The sequence below is a fragment of the Periplaneta americana genome, chromosome 3 (genome assembly GCF_040183065.1).
Source record: "Periplaneta americana isolate PAMFEO1 chromosome 3, P.americana_PAMFEO1_priV1, whole genome shotgun sequence".
In the NCBI taxonomy this organism is placed as follows: domain Eukaryota; kingdom Metazoa; phylum Arthropoda; class Insecta; order Blattodea; family Blattidae; genus Periplaneta; species Periplaneta americana.
Window position 1 is genome coordinate 26,339,185 of NC_091119.1, and position 25,411 is coordinate 26,364,595.

The window sequence follows — 25,411 nt, forward strand, 5'->3', positions numbered from 1 at the left end:
GGAATATATATAGTGTTTATTGCATTAACACTGCTAATTGTTTAAGGGATTCCCAACGCACTTTCCATCTAATGTTAAATCTTATTATAGGCCTACTCAATTTGCTCAGTTTATATGAAACAGAAGAATGGAATTTTTTACCACATATACCAGTGATGTCAAAGGAAGCGCATTTTTCTGACCTTGACGTCGTGCGCGGGCATCAAGCGCTAGGTATGCTAGGAGGAATAAGCAGCCTGTTGGATTAAGAAAACAGTGGTGCACAAACTTCAAACGGAACGTGAAATTTTATGTCGTTATTTTTATAGGGCTTCTTTCTGTTTGTTATTTTCTATATTGTCTGTAAAACAAAAGTACTAACACCTATTTCTTAGCCTAATATTGCAGTTGTGTTTTAAACGTTAATACATAACATAATAAAGAGTAAAGAAGGAATATTCACACAAATTCCATTATAACTACAACTATACCGTACTAAGTGAATTAAACACATCATTCATAAAGAAAGTGTTATCCCAAAGAAAGACACTGAATATGACATGATAAGTTGAAATTGATATTGATGGTATCTTTAGCTTTATAAAAGTAATCAAAACAATATTATAGTACAAAGCAAAGTTGTCTAGGTATATGTTTTAACTGTAACTAATATTACATAATAAAACTCTTATCGCATTATGCTTTTAGGTGATATTGGAGCGCAACTTTCTGTTATCAGAATATTAAATTATCTCGAAATCTGCTGAAGCTATAGAGCTGACGTTTTACCAACACATAGGCACATATCTTTTGTTTGTGATGTAACAGTATTTGGTTTGTTAATTCATTTCCTTACAAACATTTTCCATGCGAATATTTTCAAACATTTTAATACACTATCTTCAATAATACGTATTTACGATATATTTGATTTACGAAAATATTGTTTCAGTACCTGTAAGACTACTAAACAAACATACATGAAAATTTCACTTTTCTGTAAAAAAGTTGAGAAAATATTTCTTTTGAATAAAAAAGCAAACTTGTAAAAAATGAATATTAAAATTAAAACTTACATTCTTATAATGCACTTATACTTCTCAGACAAATCTAAAAATTAACATGGATATACAGTTTTAATAAGTTCTCTTCCCTTTATCCATTGAAACAGTGCTGGCCATCCCTGTATATAGCTCGACCAAGCGGCATATACTACCTCTTTCGTCTGTCTCTTTCCTTTCCGCTGTAAAGTGCTCAGGCTCTCCTGGGCTCTAAAGCGCGCGCTTGCTCCTATGGCATCAGTTGACATCACTGACACATGCCGTACGAAGTGTTCTCAAACTTAACATGGGAGTTTCCTCTCTTACTCAATATTTTGAGAAAAAATTTATAAACCATTATATACTTTTTAATCTAAAATATTTCATTACAATATCATCAACATACACCATCCTCGGTTAACTTCAAGAAATCCAAATCTTCTGCTACGTATTCCTCTCCCTTTTTGCGTTTCTAGAATCAACTACAATAGTTTCTTATCGTCAAAAAAAAGGTAAAGTTGTAACATTGCTGAGTACCATGCACTTCATAGAAGAGACAGAAAACAGTGAAACAGCTTAACCTATCATGATACTCGACTGCAATGCTAGAAAATCAGGTACAGACTCTATTGACAAATTAGTCATAACTTACAACGCAAAACGGATGACAAGGAAATGGGCTAAGATAATTTTCTACATTATTTTTGATATCATTGCACTGAATGTTTCCCTTACTAGTCATATTATTTAAATAACTACATCTTTGTGGCTGATTGAAGGTTCATTGCAGAGGTAAAATACCTTAGGTAAGATGCTAAAGCGTGTAATATTGTAGGACATAGTTGAGAATATTTGAACTATTCTAGCTGTGAAACAATGTACGAATACCATGGAACGTTAATAAATACAATACAACACTAATATTTTCATTGTCAATATAGACAACATTACATACAAATGGTGTAAAATAAACGTAAAAGTGACGAGAAAAACAGTGCAGTGTACGGCACTGCAATACCAAAAGGCACAGAAAGTGTGTTGAACGTAATCCAAAAGAACCAGTATCACCAAAATCTGAAAATTGTGAAAATATTAACTCGAGGTTTAGCATGTATTTGTGTAGCCTACCATGTTGTTCAATGCCAACATCCCAATTAATAAATTATATAATCGACATTTTAGAGAATATATAGAAAAGTATATAGAAAATTAGTGATGAGCGAGATGCAACGTTCTAATGAAACAAGAAAAAATATCAGACAATAGGAATATCTTTTTTTTTTTAAAGTTGGTTATTTAACGACGCCTTATCAACACGCGAGATGAGACCGATGATTCGCCATAGATTATCTGATATTCACCTCACGGTTGGGGAAAACCTCGAAAAAAATTCAACCAGGTAATCAGCCCAAGCGGGGATCGAACCCGCGCCCGAGCGCAACTTCAGACCGACAGGCAAGCGCCTAAACTGACTGAGCTACGCCGGTGGCTAATAGGAACATCTTGTACTATATCATGCACCAATAACGTCATGTGCTATTGAAAAAATGTCTTGCAATATAAAATCATTTCAAGTGACATCCGCATATGTTCAAGTTCCGTAACTTACGAATGCACGTTATTATTCACTACAAAGATTACAACGAAAATGAACGACATGGCTCAAGCACGAGTTTACTAGTATAGCTTCAGAATAGGGCTGGGGACGGAGCGGTTCGGTTCGGAGCAGTTATTGTGACGTCATTACTCGGTTGAACCGAGTACAGTACCGAGTACAAATTTGTGGGGGCAGGTTTAAAATTTAGATAGATTGAGTCGAGTCGACTTTAGAACGTACTTTGAAAGTGAAACCATGCGTGTTTTAAAAGCGTTGTAGTAAAGCGCTTTCGCTTTGCCAATTGACGACAAAAAAGTGCTTCTCTTCATTGCAAAATGCCGGTTGCAAATCTCATTTGCGTGATCACAACTATTTGCGGAGTTATTTTGTATGAAAGGCCTATTTAACTTTCAGTGTTGTTATATATGACAGACGAAATAAAATTGATAAAATAATTTATAATACTAACAGCTAATAAAATAACATATGAGGTAAACGTTAAACGCTGCAGCTAAGTAAAAAAGAAGACAGAAAGGAACGGGCTCCATGAAGCGCTGCCTAAAACACTTTAAAAACACACACAGAATTATTTACTATTATGGAAAGTGGATAAAATAATCAATAAATCGTGGAATCTTAAACTGAAGATCATAATGTTTATTTATTTTATGCTCGACCATGCCGAAACGTAGTAATTATACACCTGATAGCAGACCTTTAATGCATGTCATTAAAGTACACCTACCCATTAAAGGTCAGGTCTTTCAGCCAATGACGACTCAGGTTACAACTGTTCAGCCAATGACAGGTCAGCTTTCTACCGTTACAAAACCGCAAGTATCGATTATTCTCGGATATGCAATCTAAAGAGAATTAGCGAAAAGTCACAGAGGCTGGAAATCCAATACTGTCGCAGAAGGTTATGTTCTGTTACTATAATAATTAGCGTTAATTGTAAATAATATTCAAATAAATTAAATTTGTCATCTCGTTTTTCAATGTCTAATTTAATTTCAATGTTATCTCTGTAGGTTCTTATGGCCTAGCAAGGTCAATGTGGAGATCTGTTCCTCGGAAAAAATCAATACTTTCGCGTCTGCGCACATCTCACAACATACGGAACATTGCTGAAGGTCAGATACAATTAAAATTAATAATATCAAGTTAGAAATATGGTCGAGCATAAAAAGTCGTATGAAACTCGCCTATAATGGTAATTAAGAAGCTCGTATGAAAATTATGAAACTCGCTTGCGCTCGTTTCATAAATATCCATACTCACTTCTTAATTACCTTCATTATAGGCTCGTTGCATAATGTACTATTATAACATTACTAGCCTTCAATACAACCATGTTCTCTTTGGTGAAGGGTAATATTATTGATAAATTAAAGTAATTAGGTAACATAATTCGTAGAAATAAATACAAATAAAATGGTGACTGATGAGGTAACATAAATCCAATAGAATTAAGTAAAACACGTGAACTCTGTTTGAACGTTTGAACTGACCGGTAACGGCTACGGTTAACCGAGTAACTTCGGTGCTCCGCTGCCAAGCACATAAACCGATAGAACCGAGTAACTCAACAGTTCTACTCGCTCCGTCCGCAGCTCTACTTCAGAATGTCGGGAGTTGACTGCACTCCACGCACACGCAGCGACGACATGTTTGTTTATATCCTTAACCGTTACATTACCCGTGTTCGGCGTACTACCAGTGTTGCCAATTCAGCGGTTTTCCCGCTAAATCTAGCTTCTTTGGATAACCATCTCGCGGGTAAAATTATATTATCCCGCTTAGCGGGAATACTAGCGGTTTTTAATCTTTAAAGTTTCTGAAATGAAATTCATATTAGCATTATAAGCGGCTTTCATAATTACGTTTAATTCGTTCAGTGTGTGTTCTGTGAAATAATGGATGTGTTAATGTAGTGATAATTCCATATTATATGTTACCGTTAAAACCGAAATCCGTCAAAACCAGTTTCAGCTAGTAAAAACTAGTTTAAGCAAATAAAGATAGCAAGTGAGTTTTCGTATAACCTAAAATCAATGTCAGGTTGTTTGGCAAAAGCTTAAAAAAAACCTATACAAACCAAATCTAACCTGTCATTGATTCTAGATCTTAGAAAAATTCGTTTTCTATCTACCTATATTTTAAAATTACTTTTTGCTAGTTGAAACAGGTTTTGTCGGATTTAGGGTTTTAACGGTAACATATATCGTGCAATAAGAATTTAAATAGGTTGTGTCTGTGATAAAAGTGTTAAAAATTGCTTTATAGATCCACATTGGCAATGAAAAAAGTATGCAATATTCGTTACATTGGCGGGCGGATGTCGTTACATTGGCGGGTGGATACTCTATCTTGACCATTATTATTATTATTATTATTATTATTATTATTATTATTATTATTATTATTATTGAATAACAAGTATACATTAAAATCTAGAGATATTTGCTAGAAAATCGCGGGTTTTCGAAAGTCATCTAGCGGGATTTTACGAACTGTTGGCAACACTGCGTACTACAATGCGTCATGAACTACGGTCTTTAGGTAGCTGGAATACGGAGTCTACTAATAACTATCCAAATAATTGCTCCATTAAAATTAATTTTATATTCACTAAGCATAAATATATTCATAAGAATCATTATCTTAATATTAGTTATTATTGGATCCATTGGTGGATCTAATAATATGGATGATCGTCTACCTCTGCTTCTGCATGTGGATGTGCGGCCAGCAGCCGGCAGGTCCTTCAAGGGCTGTCGTGTCTCGGCTTACTTAATTAATTAATAAATATTGGTAGTAGAGTAAGCCTGAATGCTTTGTGTTCTGAATAAAATTAATAAATACCTTGTAGTGTCCGGGCTGGCAGGGCCTGGAGCATACAGATTCCACCTTCTCGTCAGGCCGAGGCCACTGCAGGTCGTCTCGCATGATAAGGGTCCCGTTGTTCCAGTCTCCTATTCGCACGTAGTCATAGCTCCCATTCGACAGCTGCTGGAAGTTCATTATGTTGTACCTGGCCAAAGGATCGCTCGTTTACAGCTTGGAAGGGAGGCTAAAAACCCAATAAACTTCTTCTCCAGTTTTCTTTTGATACTCACCTTATAAACAAACTACCAGAACTTTGTTAGTCTTTTATTCTGTTATGAAAAACTTTTAAGGCCAGCTTTTCTCTTTGATAGCGTGGAATGTCATTAACTCCTTCCTTAATATTTTTAATAACTTCAAATTATAATACATCCCGAGGGCTGCTGTAAAATCAAGTTTGACTTGCCTTTAAAAAGCACGAGAAGGGGATGAACATAAAGGAATTAGCATTAAAATTGCCTAGCAAGAGCCTATTAAAAGAAAGACTGAAGGAATGCTTTATGTCGAATTCGAGGAAAAAGAAAACCTCTTTGTGAAATAAGGAGAAGAAAAGTTTTGTGATTAAATTTTATTTGGTCTGTCTATGAAATATTTTGCGTATGCAATTACCAGAGCAGTGATATGAAGAAATAATAAAATTGTGATATTTATTGCAATTCAATGTTTTAGTAAGAGAGTAATTTCTTGTAAATGTTCTGACTGATAAAATTATATTATCTGAAGGACGAAAAAATGCATGGACACTACTACACAATATCCGGGATCGAAAATTAAGGTGACCATGTAGGCTCGAGTCAAATGGAGAATAGCAATGGCCAAGGAACCTTTTAATACAAAGAGGAGCATCTTCTGCGGACCTGTGGAAAAAGAACTAAGGAAGAGACTAGTGAAGTGCTTTGTGTGGAGTGTGGCATTGTAGGGGGCAAAGCATGGACATTACGACGAAGTGAAGAGAAGCGAATAGAAGCATTTGAAATGTGGATATGGAGAAGAATGGAAAATGTGAAGTGGACAGACAGAATAAGAAATAAAGCTATGTTGGAAAGAGTGGATGAAGAAAGAATGATGCTGTAACTGGTTGAGAAGAAACTGCCTACTGAAGAATGCACTGGAAGGAATGGTGAACGGGAGAAGAGTTCGGGGCAGAAGAAGATATCAGATGACTGACGACATTAAGATATATGGATCGTATGAGAAGACAAAGAGGAAGGCAGAAAATAGGAGAGATGGAGAATGCTGGGTTTGCAGTGAAAGACCTGCCCTTGGGCAGAATACGAAATGAATGAATGAATGAATCAATCAATCAATGAATGAATGTAGGATCGACTGGATTGAAATTATAAAAAGATTTTCTTTTGCATAGGCCTATTCTAATTCCTTGTTATTCCATAATTAATATTATGCAATTTAAATTTTGAATTCTATCGAGAAGTAATGTTTTGTGAATGCAACTAAAATAATGTTAACATGATTCTGTAACATAATGATTTCGTTTGTCGCTTATATTTATATAAGAGCAGAATTTCATTTTAAATTGTCTAACTATTGAATAATTTCAAGGAAAAAAATTGTTACGGGGCCAGATATCGAACCCGAGACCTTTGGCTAAACGCAAACAAGGTTCTACCAATTCATCTATCCATGAACTCTGCCAGACCCCGACTCAATTTCTCACTTCATATCCACAGACATCCAAATGGGCTGACAAACGTCAAGCAATCAACATTGAGTGCACACAAACTCCGTGTGACTTAAATTGTGGTTTTCTGTTAACGAACAGTGACGTGTATTATGCAAATCTAGTTTCAGGTATAGCTAGCTCTCTGTGAAGCTGATTTGAATAATTTCAAGGGAAAAAATTTCGGGACCGGGTATTGAAACCGGGGCCTTTGGCTAAACGCACCAAGGTTCTACCAACTGGGCTATCCAGGAACTCTACCAGACCCCGACTCAATTTCTCCCTTTATATCCACAGACCTCAAAGTGGGTTTACAACCGTCAAGCAACCAACATTGAGTGCACACAAATTGTCTAATAATTGTTTCTGCTGTACATTATTCCAGCCGTTTAAAACTTATGATTATATTCGTAAATTTATTTTATTATTCCTGAATAAAATGAAAACATTTCATATCTGAAGCTGAAATCTATTGAACTTGCAAATATTTGCCATAATAATTCAGCTAATAATTATATTAGTTATTAGCAGGGAAAGGATTTATATGTAAATACATATTTACTTATAAAGCTAATATAATTTATATTTTGCATTATCTTTATGTTTCACAATGTGTAGGGTTGAAAAATCCTACTTTTATTTTCCATATTTTTCCATATTTTAGAGTTTAGTACATATTTTCGTTAATTTCCATATATTTTCCATATTTCATATAAAACAGTCCATATTATATTAGGTTTAACAATAAAACAAAACAAAATTCCATTAACTTTTAAAAATACATTTCAACAATAGAGATTTAAACACATGTTCAGTAATCCCTTTAACATCAGAGTTATTTGAAAATTAGTAGTCCTATCAACAATGGGAAAGTAAGTTACAAAACTGTATTAATTTAATTTAAAATTTTTAACAGACTTCAGTTGTGCAGCTCAACAGTTAAATGCCAGTCAGAGTACACATAGGTTCAGTTTTGTAAATCATACTATAAAGACGGTAAATATGCCAAAAGTACGTCATTCAGTCAATTTAAAATCAAAACTAACAAGTTACATTTCAGAATTTAAAGAAGATGGTTTATCAACTGACAATAAAATATTATTTTGTAATTTGTGTCAGTGTGCAGTATCATCTACACAAAAGTTCCTGGTGCAACAACACATTACAACTAGTAAACATCAGGCCAACAAACAACTAAATTCCAAGCAGAGACAATTGTTTTTAACACAACCAACAACATCGAATGTAAGATCTGAGTTTAACATCGACCTGTGCCGTTCTCTCATCTCTGCTGATATTCCTCTCTACAAACTAAAGAATAAGGTCTTCAGGGAATTCCTTGAAAAATATACTCAACATACAATCCCGGATGAGTCAACACTTAGGAAGACGTATGCTCCATCCATCTACGATGAGACAATACAGAAGATAAGAGATGAAATTAAAGATAGTTCAATTTGGGTTTCCATTGATGAGACTCCCGACAAAGAAGGTAGACTTGTTGGTAAAGTAGTTATCGGTTTGTTAAGTGAACAATATTCTGAACGAATTCTTTTACATTGTGATGTTCTAGAAAAGTGCAATAACAAAACTATAGTTAAACTGTTCAACGAAGCTATGGGTATCCTGTGGCCAAAGGGTATTATGTACGATAATGTGTTATTCTTTATTAGCGATGCTGCCCCTTATATGGTCAAAGCTGGACAAGCATTATCTGTTGTATATCCTAAATTGACTCATTTTACTTGTGTGGCGCATGCATTTCATCGTGTGGCAGAAGTGGTCAGAGACAATTTCCCTAAAGTAGATTTGTTGATTTCATCAGTGAAAAAAGTATTTCTCAAAGCTCCCAGTAGAGTTAACGTGTTGAAAGAAATGTACCCTGAAATTCCATTGCCACCAAAGCCAATTTTAACTAGATGGGGTACATGGCTAGAAGCAGTTGAATATTATGCCGAACATATAGACTCTATTAACAATGTTCTCCTTGCATTGGACTCTGAAGATGCAGTCTCAATTGATACTGCGAAAACAGTTACCTGTGACATAAGTGTGAAGAATGACTTAGCTCACATTCAGCATACATTTTCATGCATCATAAAAACGCTCAAAAGTCTCCAAAATAGGCACCTTTCACTATCTGAAAGTTTTGAAATTATAAATAGTACTGTGGAACAACTGAATCGTGGTAGAGGTAAAGTTGCAGATGCAGTAAGAGCTAAGGTGGACACTGTACTTTCAAAAAACCCTGGATATGAAGAACTACAAAAGGTTGTTGCTGTGATGAGTGGTGAATCAACAGTGAAGATTAACTTGGACTTATCCCCAGCAGACATTGTGAAATTGAATTATGTACCAGTTACTTCTTGTGACGTCGAACGCTCTTTTAGTCAGTATAAATCTATCCTCAGAGACAATAGAAGAAGATTCACTTTTCAGCACTTGAAAGAAATGTTTGTAACCTATTGTTATGGTAACAGACAATAAAAATTGTGTTTTGTTGAAACTACATTGGAAGATAAGGTACGTCCATTATATTTTTTGTTTAGTTTGATTAAAATGTACCAATATTTAACGTACATAGTCATTTTTTTATAATTTTAAGTCCATATTTAATTCCATATTTTGGTAAAAATCCATATTTAATTCCATATTTTGGTAAAAATAACTACATATATATTTACATATTTCATATATTTTTAGTCCATATAAATCCGTTCCCTGGTTATTAGTTATAATTCTGAATATAAGCATAGTAAAGCATTTTGCAAGATTCTTTCCGATAATATTTGGAGAACAACAAATATATCGGGTAGGATGCTTTAAAATTGACTTTGAAATTAAAATTTTGAAATGATTGCGACAAGTTAATTAAATTTGAAGCCATTCAACAGACAGTAAACATAGACATCCTATGAGTGAATCACCCTGTATAGTCGACCACTCTAAATTTCACATAACGGTCTAGCTCAGCGTTTCTCAAACTAAGGTCCGCGGACCACCTGTGGTCCTCGATGTCTGCCCTTGTGGTCCTTCAAAAAAGATAGAAGAAAAAATAAAATTAAATCGAACTGCGTATCACACTATAGCTGAAAATCTCAGAGTTAGTAAATGACACATGGCAATCGCCTTTCACTTTTTCTCCCAATACTGACATTTTATGAAATTTATTTAACCTACGCGTCTATCGCCTTCCCACTCCACTCTCAGCAACAAAAGAGGGATTTAAAGCACTATGAACGTGGTGTTCCTCGCCATGTTTTCCGTGCAAATCTGGCGCCGTGCCTGTAACCCAGCTAGGGACCACCCGAATTCATAACAGGACCAAAGTACCGAACCTTTTCATGTATTTTTGACTTTCTTAATTGTTTTGCTGACACCCAGTCTGCACATTCAAATGATCACGTACTGTACGTCTACACCAATAATAGAACATTCAAAATTGCATCTTTACTTGTTGAAAATCGGTCATGTTTCTGGATTATTTTTTTTTATTTCTCTTTTTGCAAACGACGATATAAGAATTTTTTTCTATTAACATTAACTTAATTAGTTAATACTAATATAAAATTAATTGAATTAAATTAACTTTAATTAATTATTTCTACATTAAAATGTAAGTATACTGGGATTAAAATATGCTACATAAATTATAAATTTGCTTTAGAAGGGAACAAGAGTAAGGTGGTCCGCGGAATTGTTCTGACTTAAGAAAGTGGTCCCCACTTCAGAAAAGTTTGAGAAATGCTGGTCTAGCTAGTTTCAGGACTGGCGACTGGAAATTATAATATAAAAAGTAATAATATGCGACTGGATTAGCACAACGCTGCAAACATATTATCTACGCCATTTTGACATTAGTAACAACATAGAAGTGCTAATGTAAATGTACTGGTAAGCTGTCCGTACGTACCTACCTTCCAGGGGGATCGCCACGTCTGTCGAATTCCACCTGCTCCTCGTCTTCGTAAGTGAATGTCACGTTCAGCAAGTAACTCTGGGGACAAAGAAATTCACAATCAGCACTGCGCTGCAGTTAATCTGGCTTCTTTAGAATCGTAATAAAATCCTGTAAACGACATAAACTGCTAAAAAAAAATGTTGGTGGTAGAGTGTAAATCTATATCTATATCTATACTAATACTAAATCTGTAAGCGAAATTTTTCTGGTAATTTTCGATTTTCCAAAAATAATTGGTGTTAACATGTATAATTAATCATCCTGAAACCGAAAATCGCTTTTTTGAAATTTTTGTTTGTATTTCTGTCTGTCTGTCTGTCTGGATGTTTGTTACCTTTTCACGCGATAATGACTGAACGGATTTCGATGAAAATTGGAATATAAATTAAGTTCGTTGTAACTTAGATATTAGGCTATATGGCATTCAAAATACTTTATTTAAAAGGGGGTTATAAGGGGGCCTGAATTAAATAAACCGAAATATTTCGCTTATTATTGATTTTTGTGAAAAATATTACATTACAAAAGTTTCTTTAAAAATGATTTCCGATAACTTTTATTCCAGGCAAAATTTTGATCGGACTGATATTCAAGTCTGTCTGTCTGGATGTTTCTTACCTTTTCACGCGATAATGGCTGAACGGATTTGGATGAAAATTGGAATATAAATTAAGTTCGTTGTAACTTAGATTTTAGGCTATATGGCATTCAAAATACATTATTTAAAAGGGAGTTATAAGGGGGCCTGAATTAAATAAACCGAAATATCTCGCTTATTATTGATTTTTGTGAAAAATGTTACATAATAAAAGTTTCTTTAAAAATGATTTTCGATAAGTTTTATCCCAGGAAAAAGATTGATATGACTGATATTTAAGGACATACAAGATTTTTAAAATAACAATGCAATACATTTCCACCGCCGCTTCAGATTATAGTGTCGTTGTTCAAAAACGGCCTGCTGATATACCCACACATTCTAAACACGCGACATGACCACAGATGTTAAGGCGTGAATAACTTAACAAAAAAAGATGCACAGTAAGGTTAACATAAAAATGTTCTTCATACACAATCAACTCTATTAATTTGGAGTGATTTATTAAAGCATGCATTCAAGACTAATTTAGAAAAATGTTAAACGAATTATCTTTGCACCAAATGAGTGGTCTCTGAACCAAAATGATAGCATTTTAATTATTTAAATAGAATTTAAATTAAGTAGCATATTAAACGATTTATTCTTCTATCAAACACGAATGTTCCCTGGACCCAATGTTCTATTTTAATTATGTAATGACTTTATATTTATTTCTAATAAGTGCAGCGGAGCGCACGGGTACAGCTAGTTACTGAATAAAACAGTCAGATAATATCTCCCTGTGAAGTAAGTTTGACGCATGTGGGCGGAGTGAATTGGCGGAATCTATCTGTGCCGGATTGTATTGCGAGCAGTATCAGCGCGAGGCCGCTAAGGGGCAAGGTGCTCGTGGTAGCAGATGGTATAGTCGGACCATCGGATCTGTGCCCCCGTAAGATATGCGAACTTAACTCTAATTCCTTCTCAGCCTCGGTAATTCATTTCTCTCCCTGCATTCCTATCTCTCTCCCTTTCTTTCCCCCACCATTCACAATTTTGGCCTTTTTGCGGGACAGTTTACAATATTTGCACTTGCAGTCCAGTGTTGTCAACTCAACATGAATATTGTAGCAAGGAGTGGCGAAAGAAATATTATTAAGTACGTAATAGCATTTTGCGATGAAGAGAATCAAACAGGTCAATATCTGTTTCCTATAAATCAGGCAACGAAAAGAGCAACTGATGTGACAGGTGAGGCTTATTTTATTTCAATTGATTATGTATTTAAATTATTTACTTAACTAATACTAATAATACAATATTTTATGTAATTTATAAAGACAGGTCAGAACTCCTAATAAAGAAAATCAGGAGAGAGGGAGTCTGTGCAGGAGATGAAAAGCTAGAATCACCAGAGAAGAACAGACCAAGGGAACTTTTAATTATTGTAGATGATATGAACCGATGTGTTTTAAGAAGAAAGATACAAGAATTTTGTGCCGTTCAGAAAGAAGTTTCAACATTGAATAAATTACTGAAAAGTAATAATTTCCAAGGTTGGAGAGAAAAACTACGGAAAGTGATTCGAGACATGGGATTTAGGTTTAAAAAATGTAGAAATACAAGATGTATTTTCATTCAAAGAAATTATATTGTAGCATGGAGGACCAGTTATTTATGACACCGTTTGACGGAAGTTTGGCAACATCCCTATTCGGCAAGGTTCGTGGCCTGCTGTTTGACGTGGTGGGAGGAAAGCGGGTGGAATGGAGTGAGTACAGGCTTTAACTTTTCCAAGAACGACGACATCGCTGACGGGGCACAGATCCGATGGTCCGACAATATTAACAGGAAGTGCGGCCAGATTTCTTAATGTCTACAGATCACCTCCCTGCAAGCTCGCTTCGTTCAAGTAATGCCTCCCCCAGAGCGGTCATTGGTCCTTGCCCTCCCACCACATACCACTTGCGCAGAGGTCTTGTTTCGTCTTTATACTCAACAGTTCCTGGGACGGACCATAGTAGGCCTATAAAACATAATGCCTAATTAGTATAATGCAAATGTTTATTGAAATATCATCATAATTATCATCATCATCATCCTTGCATGTATCGGGCCTAGTGGCCCGTTACTGTCTCTTGCCAACGTTTGAACGGTCTGCCCAAGGATTTCTTGACCGCAGGATGGTAATTTAAAATTTGGCGTGGAATTCTAGAACGACGCATTCTGATGACATGTGATTTCCAGTTTTGTCTGTATTTCTGTAGGTATTCCCTAATCGGTTCAATCTGCAGTTCTTTCATAATGTCAGAATTTCTAATGTGATCCATTCCCGTGTATCCCGCTGTACGACGCATAAATCTCATTTCTGCCGCCGTTTTTCGACCCTCCCAAGTACTAACATTGTAACTCAATTTTTTATGGTTTTGAGTTGTCCTAGTTAATATGGTCTTAAATTGTGTCTTTTTCTGCCAGTACTATCATTGTAACTCTAAACCTCCCCAATTGTATGTAAAATCTTATTGTTACTCTACATATCTATATACACTAATTTACACGATCATTTTAAATCTTCATTTTCATCTCCTGAAAAATGTAAGAAAGTGAGTTACAATGCTAGTCGCTTTGTGAATCAATATTACGAATCGTCCAAACTTCACTACCAAAAAAGTTATTGAAATATAATTAAATTATTATGGAGCTACTGGCATAGATCAGTCAGTAACGCATTTGTCTACCAGTCCGAGATTGTGTTCGCTAGAGTTTCGAATTCCGCTTGTGCTGATTAATAATAGCAGGCTAATGGTTTATTTTAACTGGCAGAGTTAAGCCTTCTCTTCCACTCAACCAGTATGATAGAAAATTACTACAATGCTGTGAATATAACATAATTAATACAATACAATACAATACAATACAATACAATTCAAAGCAATACAATACTACAATACAAGACAATATAATACATAATTAATATAATACAATGACAATTCTTTTCATTTTCACAACACCAATAAAATAATTATGTAATAATAATAATAATAATAATAATAATAATAATGATGATGATGATAATAATAATAATAATAATAATAATAATAATAGTATGACAGTCATACCTAAATTAAATTACATTATTAAACTCGATCACAATTGAATCCTCTAGATTCAAAACCCCCTAAAGACCATTTTATTGAGAATTTAATTATGTCCACATATTGCTTGCTAAGAATGAATTCTAATGATTAATATAATTTCAATTAAAAAAATCCACTAAATTTGAAGCAAAAGGTTTGTTAAAAGTCACTGTTAGGTTGAAAATTCCCTCTATTTTACACCAGTTACTGTCAAAATTCTTTAATTTCTGAAAGTGGATATAGGGGATTTTGAATCTATAGGATTCAATTATAACTTGAATTTGACTGCGCCCGTAATAAATCGTTTAGACTTTTCTTGAAAGTGGTTATTGTCTGGCAGCCCCTAATCTTCTGAGGTAGAGAATTCCATTCACGGGGGACTGAGACAGTAAAAGAGGATGAATAGTGGGATGTTCTGTGGGCAGAAATTGCTAGGATTTGGCTCTCCTGTGACCTGATTAGCAGTGGTTGAGCTTTTACCCCACTGTAAGACGAATTTCAGGTAACCCTTTGACGAATCCTCGGACTCATCTCGCGAAATACCATTTCACTATCATCAATTCCGTCCATGATAGATAAACTAGTAGTTCATACATCATCGTCGTTAGTGAAAGAACAAAACTTGAAATGTAAAGTTGAAGAAAGAGTATAATTGAACAACTACAGGGACATCATTTTATTTTTACTAACATTTTTAATACTAACCTGGCTATATCTTTGGATTAAAGATCTAGAACCGGAAACACCGCTTGCTCCCACTTCCAAGACTGGAGTTCGATGATACTAGCGTAAAATACAAATCACTTTACTAGGTATAGGAGGGAAGAAAAGTAGTTCAAGCATTTATGTAAACTAGGAAATATCGCAATTTTGAGTTTGATAATTTTCATTAGGTTTTTGTTTAATCAAAATACAGTACTGTATTAACACTTAGTGTGTTTACTCACGAATTGAGCTATACATTCGGACGTATTAATTATGTAGTGTATATTGTACTGTTACAGCACATAGCGTACAATATAGAGAATGAAGTTAAATTGAAAAATTATAATCATAATACGGATATTTAAACACATTTTTGAAAATTGTGGCCGTTCATTTCGATACAGGCTTCAGTTCTTTTGTGCATATTATCGCACTATAGACTACTGTACCTTATTCCAATTACCAGTTTCGTCCTTCGTACGAGTAACTCATGTTGAAATAATTCTGTACCTACTCTATAAAAGAGTACCTTATGTAAATTTAATCTTCACTTCTGCCCGATCCGAAAAGATAAAATTACTCAGAAATGCTATCTACTGTCCGTTCAAGTGGGTTTGTCGCAGGGTCACAACAAGGGGGGGAAATCACGTGACAATTACTTAACGAGGCCCTTTTATTTAAGTTATTTTAAAACAGTTGTATAATATTACGTAGCCGTCCAATTCCTAACAGAAATTAATGTTTTCAGAAAAGAGCTAAGACAGCCCAGCTACTAGACTTTACAGAGAGGCGAACAGAAGCAGGTGGGGGGAAACCGGGATGAGACGTAGGCAAACGGGCGACAGTACCTATGCGAAAATATGATTCAATATTGAAAGCTGTTTCGTTACTGGAAAACGCGAACATATTTCTGGAACGTACTATACTCACTAACTCAGTACTGTATACGCGACCTCGGTTCTGTGTGGAGGACGGTTGGAAGTTTACAAGTAGAGGAGGAGGAAGAGAAGAACATTCAAAAACTCAGGTACAATAAAAATTGAAGTAAAAATAAAATGATGCCCCTGTAGTATTAATTCCTTGTAAATCACGAAGTAAAATTATTCGCTTCCCATGACTCGGACCACTAAAACTACTGCTCATAATTATTTATTATACTCGTAGCTTGCTTATGAGAGATATTTTGTGTCCTAATGGTAGTACAAAATTTATTTGCTGAGTTAATTTTTTTTTCAACACACGCCTACATTCATATCTCTCTTTGTGCTTTGAAAGATGGAAATAAAATTTTACACAGATGATTAACCACAATTTAGGCTTAGTTGATGTGACGTGAACCAGAAGGTCGCATGACCGTTATAAGGACTGCAAAGCTTCAAACAAAATGTAATTGATTCCGACGTTGGTACGACTCATTTGGTAATCACAGCGATGTGTAAATCGCTGTGAATAAAGCCCCAAGTCAGATTCATGAAGAGGAAAAAAATAATAAACAAAATTTTCACTAATTGAGAGGCCTGAGCGTTATGAGTAATTCTGGCTTTCAATATCCGCATTCAGACAAACAAATTGAAAATTAATTGATTCAACAAAAAAGCGATGAAAGGAAAGCCGTGCAATCGAGTCTGTACATCCTCCATCAATTAATCTCCTTCCTCGATTCGATTATCGTGACAAATTATATTTTCTAAGCGCTGTTTCGGTTGATTCTGACATTCCATCCCTCATAGCCAATAATCAATCAGGAACTCGCCGCTGTGCATGGACGGTGTCTTGTCGCTTGGTTGATGCGCGCGATGTAATTGCTTTCATTAATCGACAGAGGGAAGAGGGAAGGGAAACCTTTTAGGAATAACCGCAACACATCGTGATCATATCATAGGAATAAATTGTTCGTAAAATTTAAGCGGTAAAAATTGAAAACACTTTCACAAATGTATTTCATGAATGAAATACGAAGAGCGATGCTTCCTTGCTTTATATTTTCTCAATATACGAAGCATAATTATTGCTGCCAACATAACAAATAAAATATCACTACCAGTTGTAGTATTTTTCAGTACCGAAATTCGAAACGAAGTTTGTAAACGAAAATTCAACCTGCGAACTAGAAAATCACCATAATCCAGTAGCATATTATCACAGTTTAGTATATACAGTTGTAAAGCTTGGGATGAATTTTTGCATTTCTCGCGATAGTTGCTAGCCGCTTGGAGCGCTGTGAGTACTAGGAACAATAGACTGTGCCACAGCCATCGTGATCTAATACAGGCCTAAGGCAGACCATGTGACTCGCTTAACCTGATCACGAAGGGCGGCGTTTCAACCATATAAATTAATTGGAATGCATAAAGAGTAACATATATTTCTCTAAAATCTAGTGTAATTGCATTAATAAAATTTAAAACAATGATTATGAGATACTTCAGACATAAATCACTTGCGAGTTAAGATGAAATATTATTTTTGGTGTGAAAATTACGTTGTTCGTATGTGTAATACTTGCCTTTATTTCGATTAAATATTGCGAAATTATTGTACATTCATTTATGCACGATTCAATAATTTTCAATTGCACCGCACGGATATTTAGATAAGTTGAAATTATAGGTTATGTTTACTGTACCAGTTGCCCCTTTCTGTCTAATTTTAGTGGTCTCCAGTGCCCTGCCATTCATATGGAAATATTATAGCTTATGTTTACTGTATCTTATATTCCTAAATTCGCAATTATACATTATAATTAAGCATAATGTCATGTATGATACTCCGCACATTCAATTTGTCTGTATTTTAATACTACAATTGAGTATTGAATTATTGTATTTATCTACTACCTAAGAGACGAAGTAACAATCGTACGTACACTAATTTCATAGGAGTGGTATGATAAATTTTCTGTCTTTATTAAGGAAGGTAGATGTGCTATATTAAATCACAATATACATTCTTTTTTATTAAATCTCAAAATAACTTCCATTCTAAACTTAAAATGTTAATGCGAAAAGATTATGTTAACATGTAAAATTCTCTTCACATTAAAATAACACAGTTTTGTAATTATTTCTGCAACATAGGCTATTATGCAACAAGAAGTTAAGGGAACTTATGGACACATTACATAAATAAAACTTAGCTATGATACGCAATTAAGTTATAATATAATAATTCACTGAGCTCCATACACTGAAATAGAAAACCCGAACATATATTACGGCCTCGTCTAGATCGAAAAGGCATTGACTGTGCCGTATTTCGCATTGTTGTGAAAAGTTGTGTAAACTGTGAAATGTTCGTTATCGGTTGTAATAACTGTAAATGGCTAAAATACAATAATTTGAATAATAATATGGGACAAGGAGACGTTTGTAGCACTATAAATTCCAAGAAAAATAGGTCAGAGTTATTCTTCTTCCGAAAGATCCAAGAAGGTGAGTTTATAAAATATAATATATACTTTATGAAAATAAACCTTATATATTTCGTATTTCAATAGTGGAAGGAAGGTGTAAATTTTTCAAAAGAACACGATATCAAAAGTACAATACATTTTATCGTTTGCTAGGGAAAGAGTCTGTGATGAGGCGATAGTAGCGTTCCTGGTGGCTAGCAACTATCTATGGATGTATATTTCAACTGTCTATGTTTGCATATTTAGTAAGTATTGAGCTTCGCAACTGTATATACTAAACTGTGATATTATGTAGCAGAGACAGGCGAAATCTCATTCAGGCCTGCCCATAACTGTTTACCTTCGTGAGAGGGTTAATTCACGGCATTGCTCGTCTGCCGTCAACCTTTCCTCACAAGCAGGCAGGCAATGTGGTTACAAGTGACTCTCAAACAGTCCTAATAGTGACCTGAAAGGACTGCTTTGTTCCGCCGACCTGCACCAGACTGTGCTGCTTTCAGGTGCATGATAAATATCAATCAAGTCTGGGTAAAACAGAGAAAAATTTTCTCCTCCACCGGGACTCGAACCCAGGTTTTCAGCTCTACATGCTGACACCTTATCCACTAAGCCACCTCTACAAGTTAAAAAATTACATATACAGACTTATTTTTACTTACATACCTTACAACTTTAGCTTAATAATAATTCTCCGTACTCCAGCAGGGTATATAGGCCTAAGTAAATAAATTTTAACTTAATAATCATTCTTTTTACTGATAATATTTAACAGAAGTTTGGAAAATACATTCCCAATTATTTAAAAACGCATTTTAATTTATTTCAGCAATCATAATTTGCTCTATTTATTTCCTTACATACAATACATTACAGGGTTGTTTTCGATCTCTGATAACGATTTTTGAATGACGTCGTCTGCGTCAGAAGTCACACGACAACTGAACTGTGGTCAGAGGTGACAGACCAGTAGTGAGTGATTTCATAGTCAGAGTGCACGGTGTCTCACAGCAGCAATACCCAAGAAAATCGAGCCTTTTTGGCAGGGGTACATTAAAAACCTTTGCGATGCTAAATATAGTTAAGTGAAAAACATAGGAGCCTGCAAAAAAACGTGGCTTTGTCATTTCCAAGAAAGGCATCTTCTGTGTACTTAATACGACTGGGAAGTCTCGAATGAGATTAATTCCAGAGGGATCAAGCAAGAAAATCCACTCCTCGTCACAACCCGCACCACCCAAGAAGATGATACTAATTAATCCCATCCGAGTCTTATTAAGTACACAGAAGATATCTATCTTGGAAATAACGAACACGTTTTTTGCAGACTTCTATAAGGCCTATTTCCATAGTAGCATATGACTCAATTTTTCCAAATTTGTATACGCTTTCATAAAAAAATTATAGCAAAAGACTGAATTTTTGTATCACAATAGCCCTACCTGACCTCATCACAACATTCACCCTTTCAATTGCTCGTTATTGGAACTCTGTACCTCATATCTGTCTTGAAGTAAATTTATCTTAAAAGTTCAGTTCGCTTATATTTGGAGCTAAGAAGAATGAAGTTACAGGAGAATGGAGAAAATTACACAACGCAGAACTGCACGCATTGTATGCTTCACCTGACATAATTAGGAATATTAAATCCAGACGCTTGAAATGGGCAGAACATGTAGCACGTATGGGCGATCCCAGAAATGCGTATAGAGTGTTAGTTGGAAGGCCTGGGAGAAAATGACCTTTAGAGAGGCCGAGACGTATATGGGAGGATAATATTAAAATGGATTTGAGGGAGGTGGGATATAATGATAGAGACTGGATTAATCTTGTACAGAATAGGGACCGATGGCGGGCTTATGTGAGGGCGGCAATGAATCTGCGGGTTCCTTAAAAGCCAGTAAGTAAGTACAGTTCGCGTTTAAAGATCTTCTTCACATCTGTGAACTATTACAACCATTTCTCTTTTGATACAACAGAGATTAAACAATTGTATGTCATATTATATTCACGAGATAATTTTGTTTAATTTGTTTCAGTTTTCATACTTTGTGAACACCGTACAGTTTTTTTCTCGTTCCAGATGGCGACCATATTCTTTCCTTGTGGTCTGTTCTTTCTATATAGGAGAAAAAAATTTCCTACTTCTTAAAGGAAGAACATTTGAAACATATGCTGCAGTCCTCTGTGAGTATGGAAATTACAAGTGTGGAGCTAAAATGCAACAATTTTAACAGTACACAGAAGTGGTCAAGATAGCACTTTTGGACAATTTCAACCTCATTTTTGTACATACTAATGAAATGACATTATTAATTCATTTCTGTGAATGTGAGAAGCTTCGATTTGTAAGATAGTTGTACTTTGTCAGTTCATTTTTTATCAGTCGTGTTGACCAATTCTGGACTTCTCAATGAGGCATTTGCGTGTATCTGTGTACGAACATGCGTCCGTATGTAATGGCACTAAACTTAGGCCTACCGCTGAAATAAAATGTGAAACTACTTTTAACTGCGAGATAACAATAGGCTATACTTGCTTACTTACTTACTGGCTTTTAAGGAACCCGGAGGTTCATTGCCGTTCTCACATAAGCCTGCCATTGGTCCATATCCTGAGCAAGATTAATCCCGTCTCTACCATCACATCCCATCTCCCTCAAATCCAATTTAATACTATCTTCCCATCTACGTCTCGGCCTCCCTAAAGGTCTTTTACCCTCCGGCCTCCCAACTAACACTCGATATGAATTTCTGGATTCGCCCATACGTGCTACGTGCCCCGCCCATCTCAAAAGTCTGGATTTAATATTCCTAATTATGTCAGGTGAAGAATACAATGCGTGCAGTTCTGTGTTGTTTTACTTTCTCCATTGTCCTGTAACTTCATCCCTCTTAGCCCAAAATATTTTTCTAAGCACCTTATTCTGAAACACCTTTAACCTACGTTACTCTCTCAAAGTGAGGGTCCAAGTTTCACAACCATAAAAAACAACCGGTATTATAACTGTTTTATAAATTTTAACTTCCAGATTTTTTGTTATTATTCGGTTGAGAAGCTTTTGTCATCTAGTCTGCTTTCAAAAAATCTGAAAGTTAGAATTTATAAAATTGTTATATTACTGGTTGTTCTGTATGGTTGTGAAACTTGAACTCTTACTTTGAGAGAGGAACAGAGGTTGAGGATGTTTGAGAATAAGGTTCTTAGGAAAACATCTGGGGCTAAGAGGGATGAAGTTGCAGGAGAATGTAGAAAGTTACACAACGCAGAACTGCACGCATTGCATTCCTCACCTGACATATTTAGGAACATTAAATCCAGACGTTTGAGATGGGCAGGGCATGTAACACGTATGGTAAAATCCAGAAATGCATACAGAGTGTTAGTTGGGAGCCCGGAGGGAAAAAGACCTTTGGGGAGGCCGAGACGTAGATGGGAAGATAATATTAAAATAGATTTGAGGGAGGTGAATATGATGATAGAGACTAGATTAATCTTGCACAGGATAGGGACCGATGGCGGGCTTAAGAAATAATACCAACATTTGTGTGTAGCTATGGAAAGATTCTTCATTTACTTTGAACATAGGTCGTTCTTGCATCAGTGTGCTCATTGTTGTTCTCTAGTAGCAAGCAAAGGCAGTACACACGAGGAAGAAATACTGCTCACTGGGATACGATCCTGAGGTTGTGGGGGCGAATATCATTACCAGATCATAGAATAGCGAACCACGCAGTTCCAGTTTACAACACACACACTCGAGACTGCCATTCTACTCATAAACCCAAGATAAACTCTCTGGGGACACGGCACACGGTAATAAAATAGACAATTGGAATTTCTCGTAGCGTGCTGTGTGCTGTATAATTATGCTGCAAAATTAATGTAATAAAATCTTACGTCAAAGTTATGAAACGGTATTTACATGATGAAGTGCATTTTAAGATCATTTTAGTTTCAGAACTTAAAGTGTCTCATTAACACTCCGACCTACAAAGATTTCACGCTGTTTTAATATCATACGGAGAAGAGAGGCTGCAGAAAGCAACTCATCAACTAAATAAACACCTGATATTATAATATGAAAATGTCAAGTGATAAAATCTAATTTATGGACTTTAAAGGCGTCTTTTTTAACTGGAGAGAAAAACGTTGTGTAAAAAATTAAGAAAGAATAGGCATTCTATTTGATGAATTATCTGAGCTAGCATATCACTGTCGGAATGGATAAGAAACTGAAAACTTTTGATATTTTATTATTATTATTATTATTATTATTATTATTATTATTATTATTTAAGTGTTTACTAGTAATAACTTACGCGATAGAAATTCAGGATTTAATATTGGAAGATCAGAAAGGTTGTACTAAAGGCTGTAAAAAATTTGAGTATTTGGGGATTCGAATAGATAAAGAAGATACACAACAGAAAGGTTGTATTAAAGGCTGTAAAAAATTTGAGTATTTGGGGATTCGAATAGATAAAGAAGATAGACAACAGAAAGGTTGTATTAATGGCTGTAAAAATTTGAGTATTTGGGGGTTCGAATAGATAAAGAAGATAGACAACAGAAAGGTTGTATTAAAGGCTGTAAAAAATTTGAGTATTTGGGGATTCGAATAGATAAAGAAGATAGACAACAGAAAGGTTGAATTAAAGGCTGTAAAAATTTGAGTATTTGGGGGTTCGAATAGATAAAGAAGATAGACAACAGAAAGGTTGTATTAAAGGATGTAAAAATTTGAGTATTTGGGGGTTCGAATAGATAAAGAAGATAGACAACAGAAAGGTTGCATTAAAGGCTGTAAAAATTTGAGTATTTGGGGGATCGAATAGATAAAGAAGATAGACAACAGAAAGGTTGTATTAAAGGATGTAAAAATTTGAGTATTTGGGGGTTCGAATAGATAAAGAAGATAGACGACAGAAAGGTTGTATTAAAGGCTGTAAAAATTTGAGTATTTGGGGGTTCGAATAGATAAAGAAGATACACAACAGAAAGGTTGTATTAAAGGCTGTAAAAATTTGAGTATTTGGGGATTCGAATAGATAAAGAAGATAGACAACAGAAAGGTTGTATTAAAGGCTGTAAAAATTTGAGTATTTGGGGATTCGAATAGATAATGAAGATAGACAACAGAAAGGTTGTATTAAAGGCTGTAAAAATTTGAGTATTTTGGGGTTCGAATAGATAAAGAAGATAGACAACAGAAAGGTTGTATTAAAGGCTGTAAAAAATTTGAGTATTTAGGGATTCGAATAGATAAAGAAGATAGACAACAGAAAGGTAGTATTAAAGGCTGTAAAAAATTTGAGTATTTGGGGATTCGAATAGATAAAGAAGATAAACAAGAGAAAGGTTATATTAAAGGCTGTAAAAATTTGAGTATTTGGGGGTTCGAATAGATAAAGAAGACAGACAACAGAAAGGTTGTATTAAAGGCTGTAAAAATTTGAGTATTTGGGGGTTCGAATAGATAAAGAAGACAGACAACAGAAAGGTTGTATTAAAGGTTGTAAAAATTTGAGTATTTGGGGGTTGGAATAGATAAAGAAGATAGACAACAGAAAGGTTGTATTAAGGGCTGTAAAAATTTGAGTATTTGAGGATTCGAATATATAAACAAGATAGACAACAGAAAGGTTGTATTAAAGGCTGTAAAAATTTGAGTATTTGGGGGTTCGAATAGATAAAGAAGATAGACAACAGAAAGGTTGTATTAAAGGTTGTAAAAATTTTAGTATTTGGGGGTTCGAATAGATAAACAAGATAGACAACAGAAAGGTTGTATTAAAGGCTGTAAAAAATTTGAGTATTTGAGGATTCGAATATATAAACAAGATAGACAACAGAAAGGTTGTATTAAAGGCTGTAAAAATTTGAGTATTTGGGGATTCGAATAGATAAGGAAGATAGACAACAGAAAGGTTGTATTAAAGGCTGTAAAAATTTTGAGTATTTTGGAGTTCGAATAAATCAAGAAGATGGACAACAGAAAGGTTGTATTAAAGGCAGTAAAAAATTTGAGTAATTGGGGATTCGAATAGGTAAAGAAGATAGACAACAGAAAGGTTGTATTAAAGTCTGTAAAAAATTTGAGTATTTAGGGATTCGAATAGATAAAGAAGATACACAACAGAAAGGTTGTATTAAAGGCTGTAAAAATTTGAGTATTTGGGGATTCGAATAGATAAAGAAGATACACAACAGAAAGGTTGTATTAAAGGCTGTAAAAATTTGAGTATTTGCGGATTCGAATAGATAAAGAAGATAGACGACAGAAAGGTTGTATTAAAGGCTGTAAAAATTTTTGTATTTGGGGGTTCGAATAGATAAACAAGATAGACAACAGAAAGGTTGTAATAAAGGCTGTAACAATTTGAGTAATTGGGGGTTCGAATAGATAAAGAAGATAAACAACAGAAAGGTTGTATTA

At 34.9% G+C, this 25,411-nt stretch overlaps 1 protein-coding gene across 4 annotated transcripts in view; it reads right to left on the reverse strand.

Moving 5' to 3' along the window:
* Positions 1–25,411, reverse strand: part of LOC138695868 (metabotropic glutamate receptor 1-like) — a 1,249,477-nt gene that overhangs the window by 232,844 nt on the left and 991,222 nt on the right. For all 4 annotated transcript variants that reach the window (XM_069820185.1, XM_069820186.1, XM_069820182.1 and 1 more), the window contains 2 exons: positions 11,098–11,177; positions 5,482–5,650 (listed from right to left, as the gene is read on the reverse strand). In XM_069820185.1, the coding sequence (XP_069676286.1) occupies positions 5,482–5,650; positions 11,098–11,177 (249 nt within the window). The remainder of the gene's footprint in view (positions 1–5,481; positions 5,651–11,097; positions 11,178–25,411) is intronic.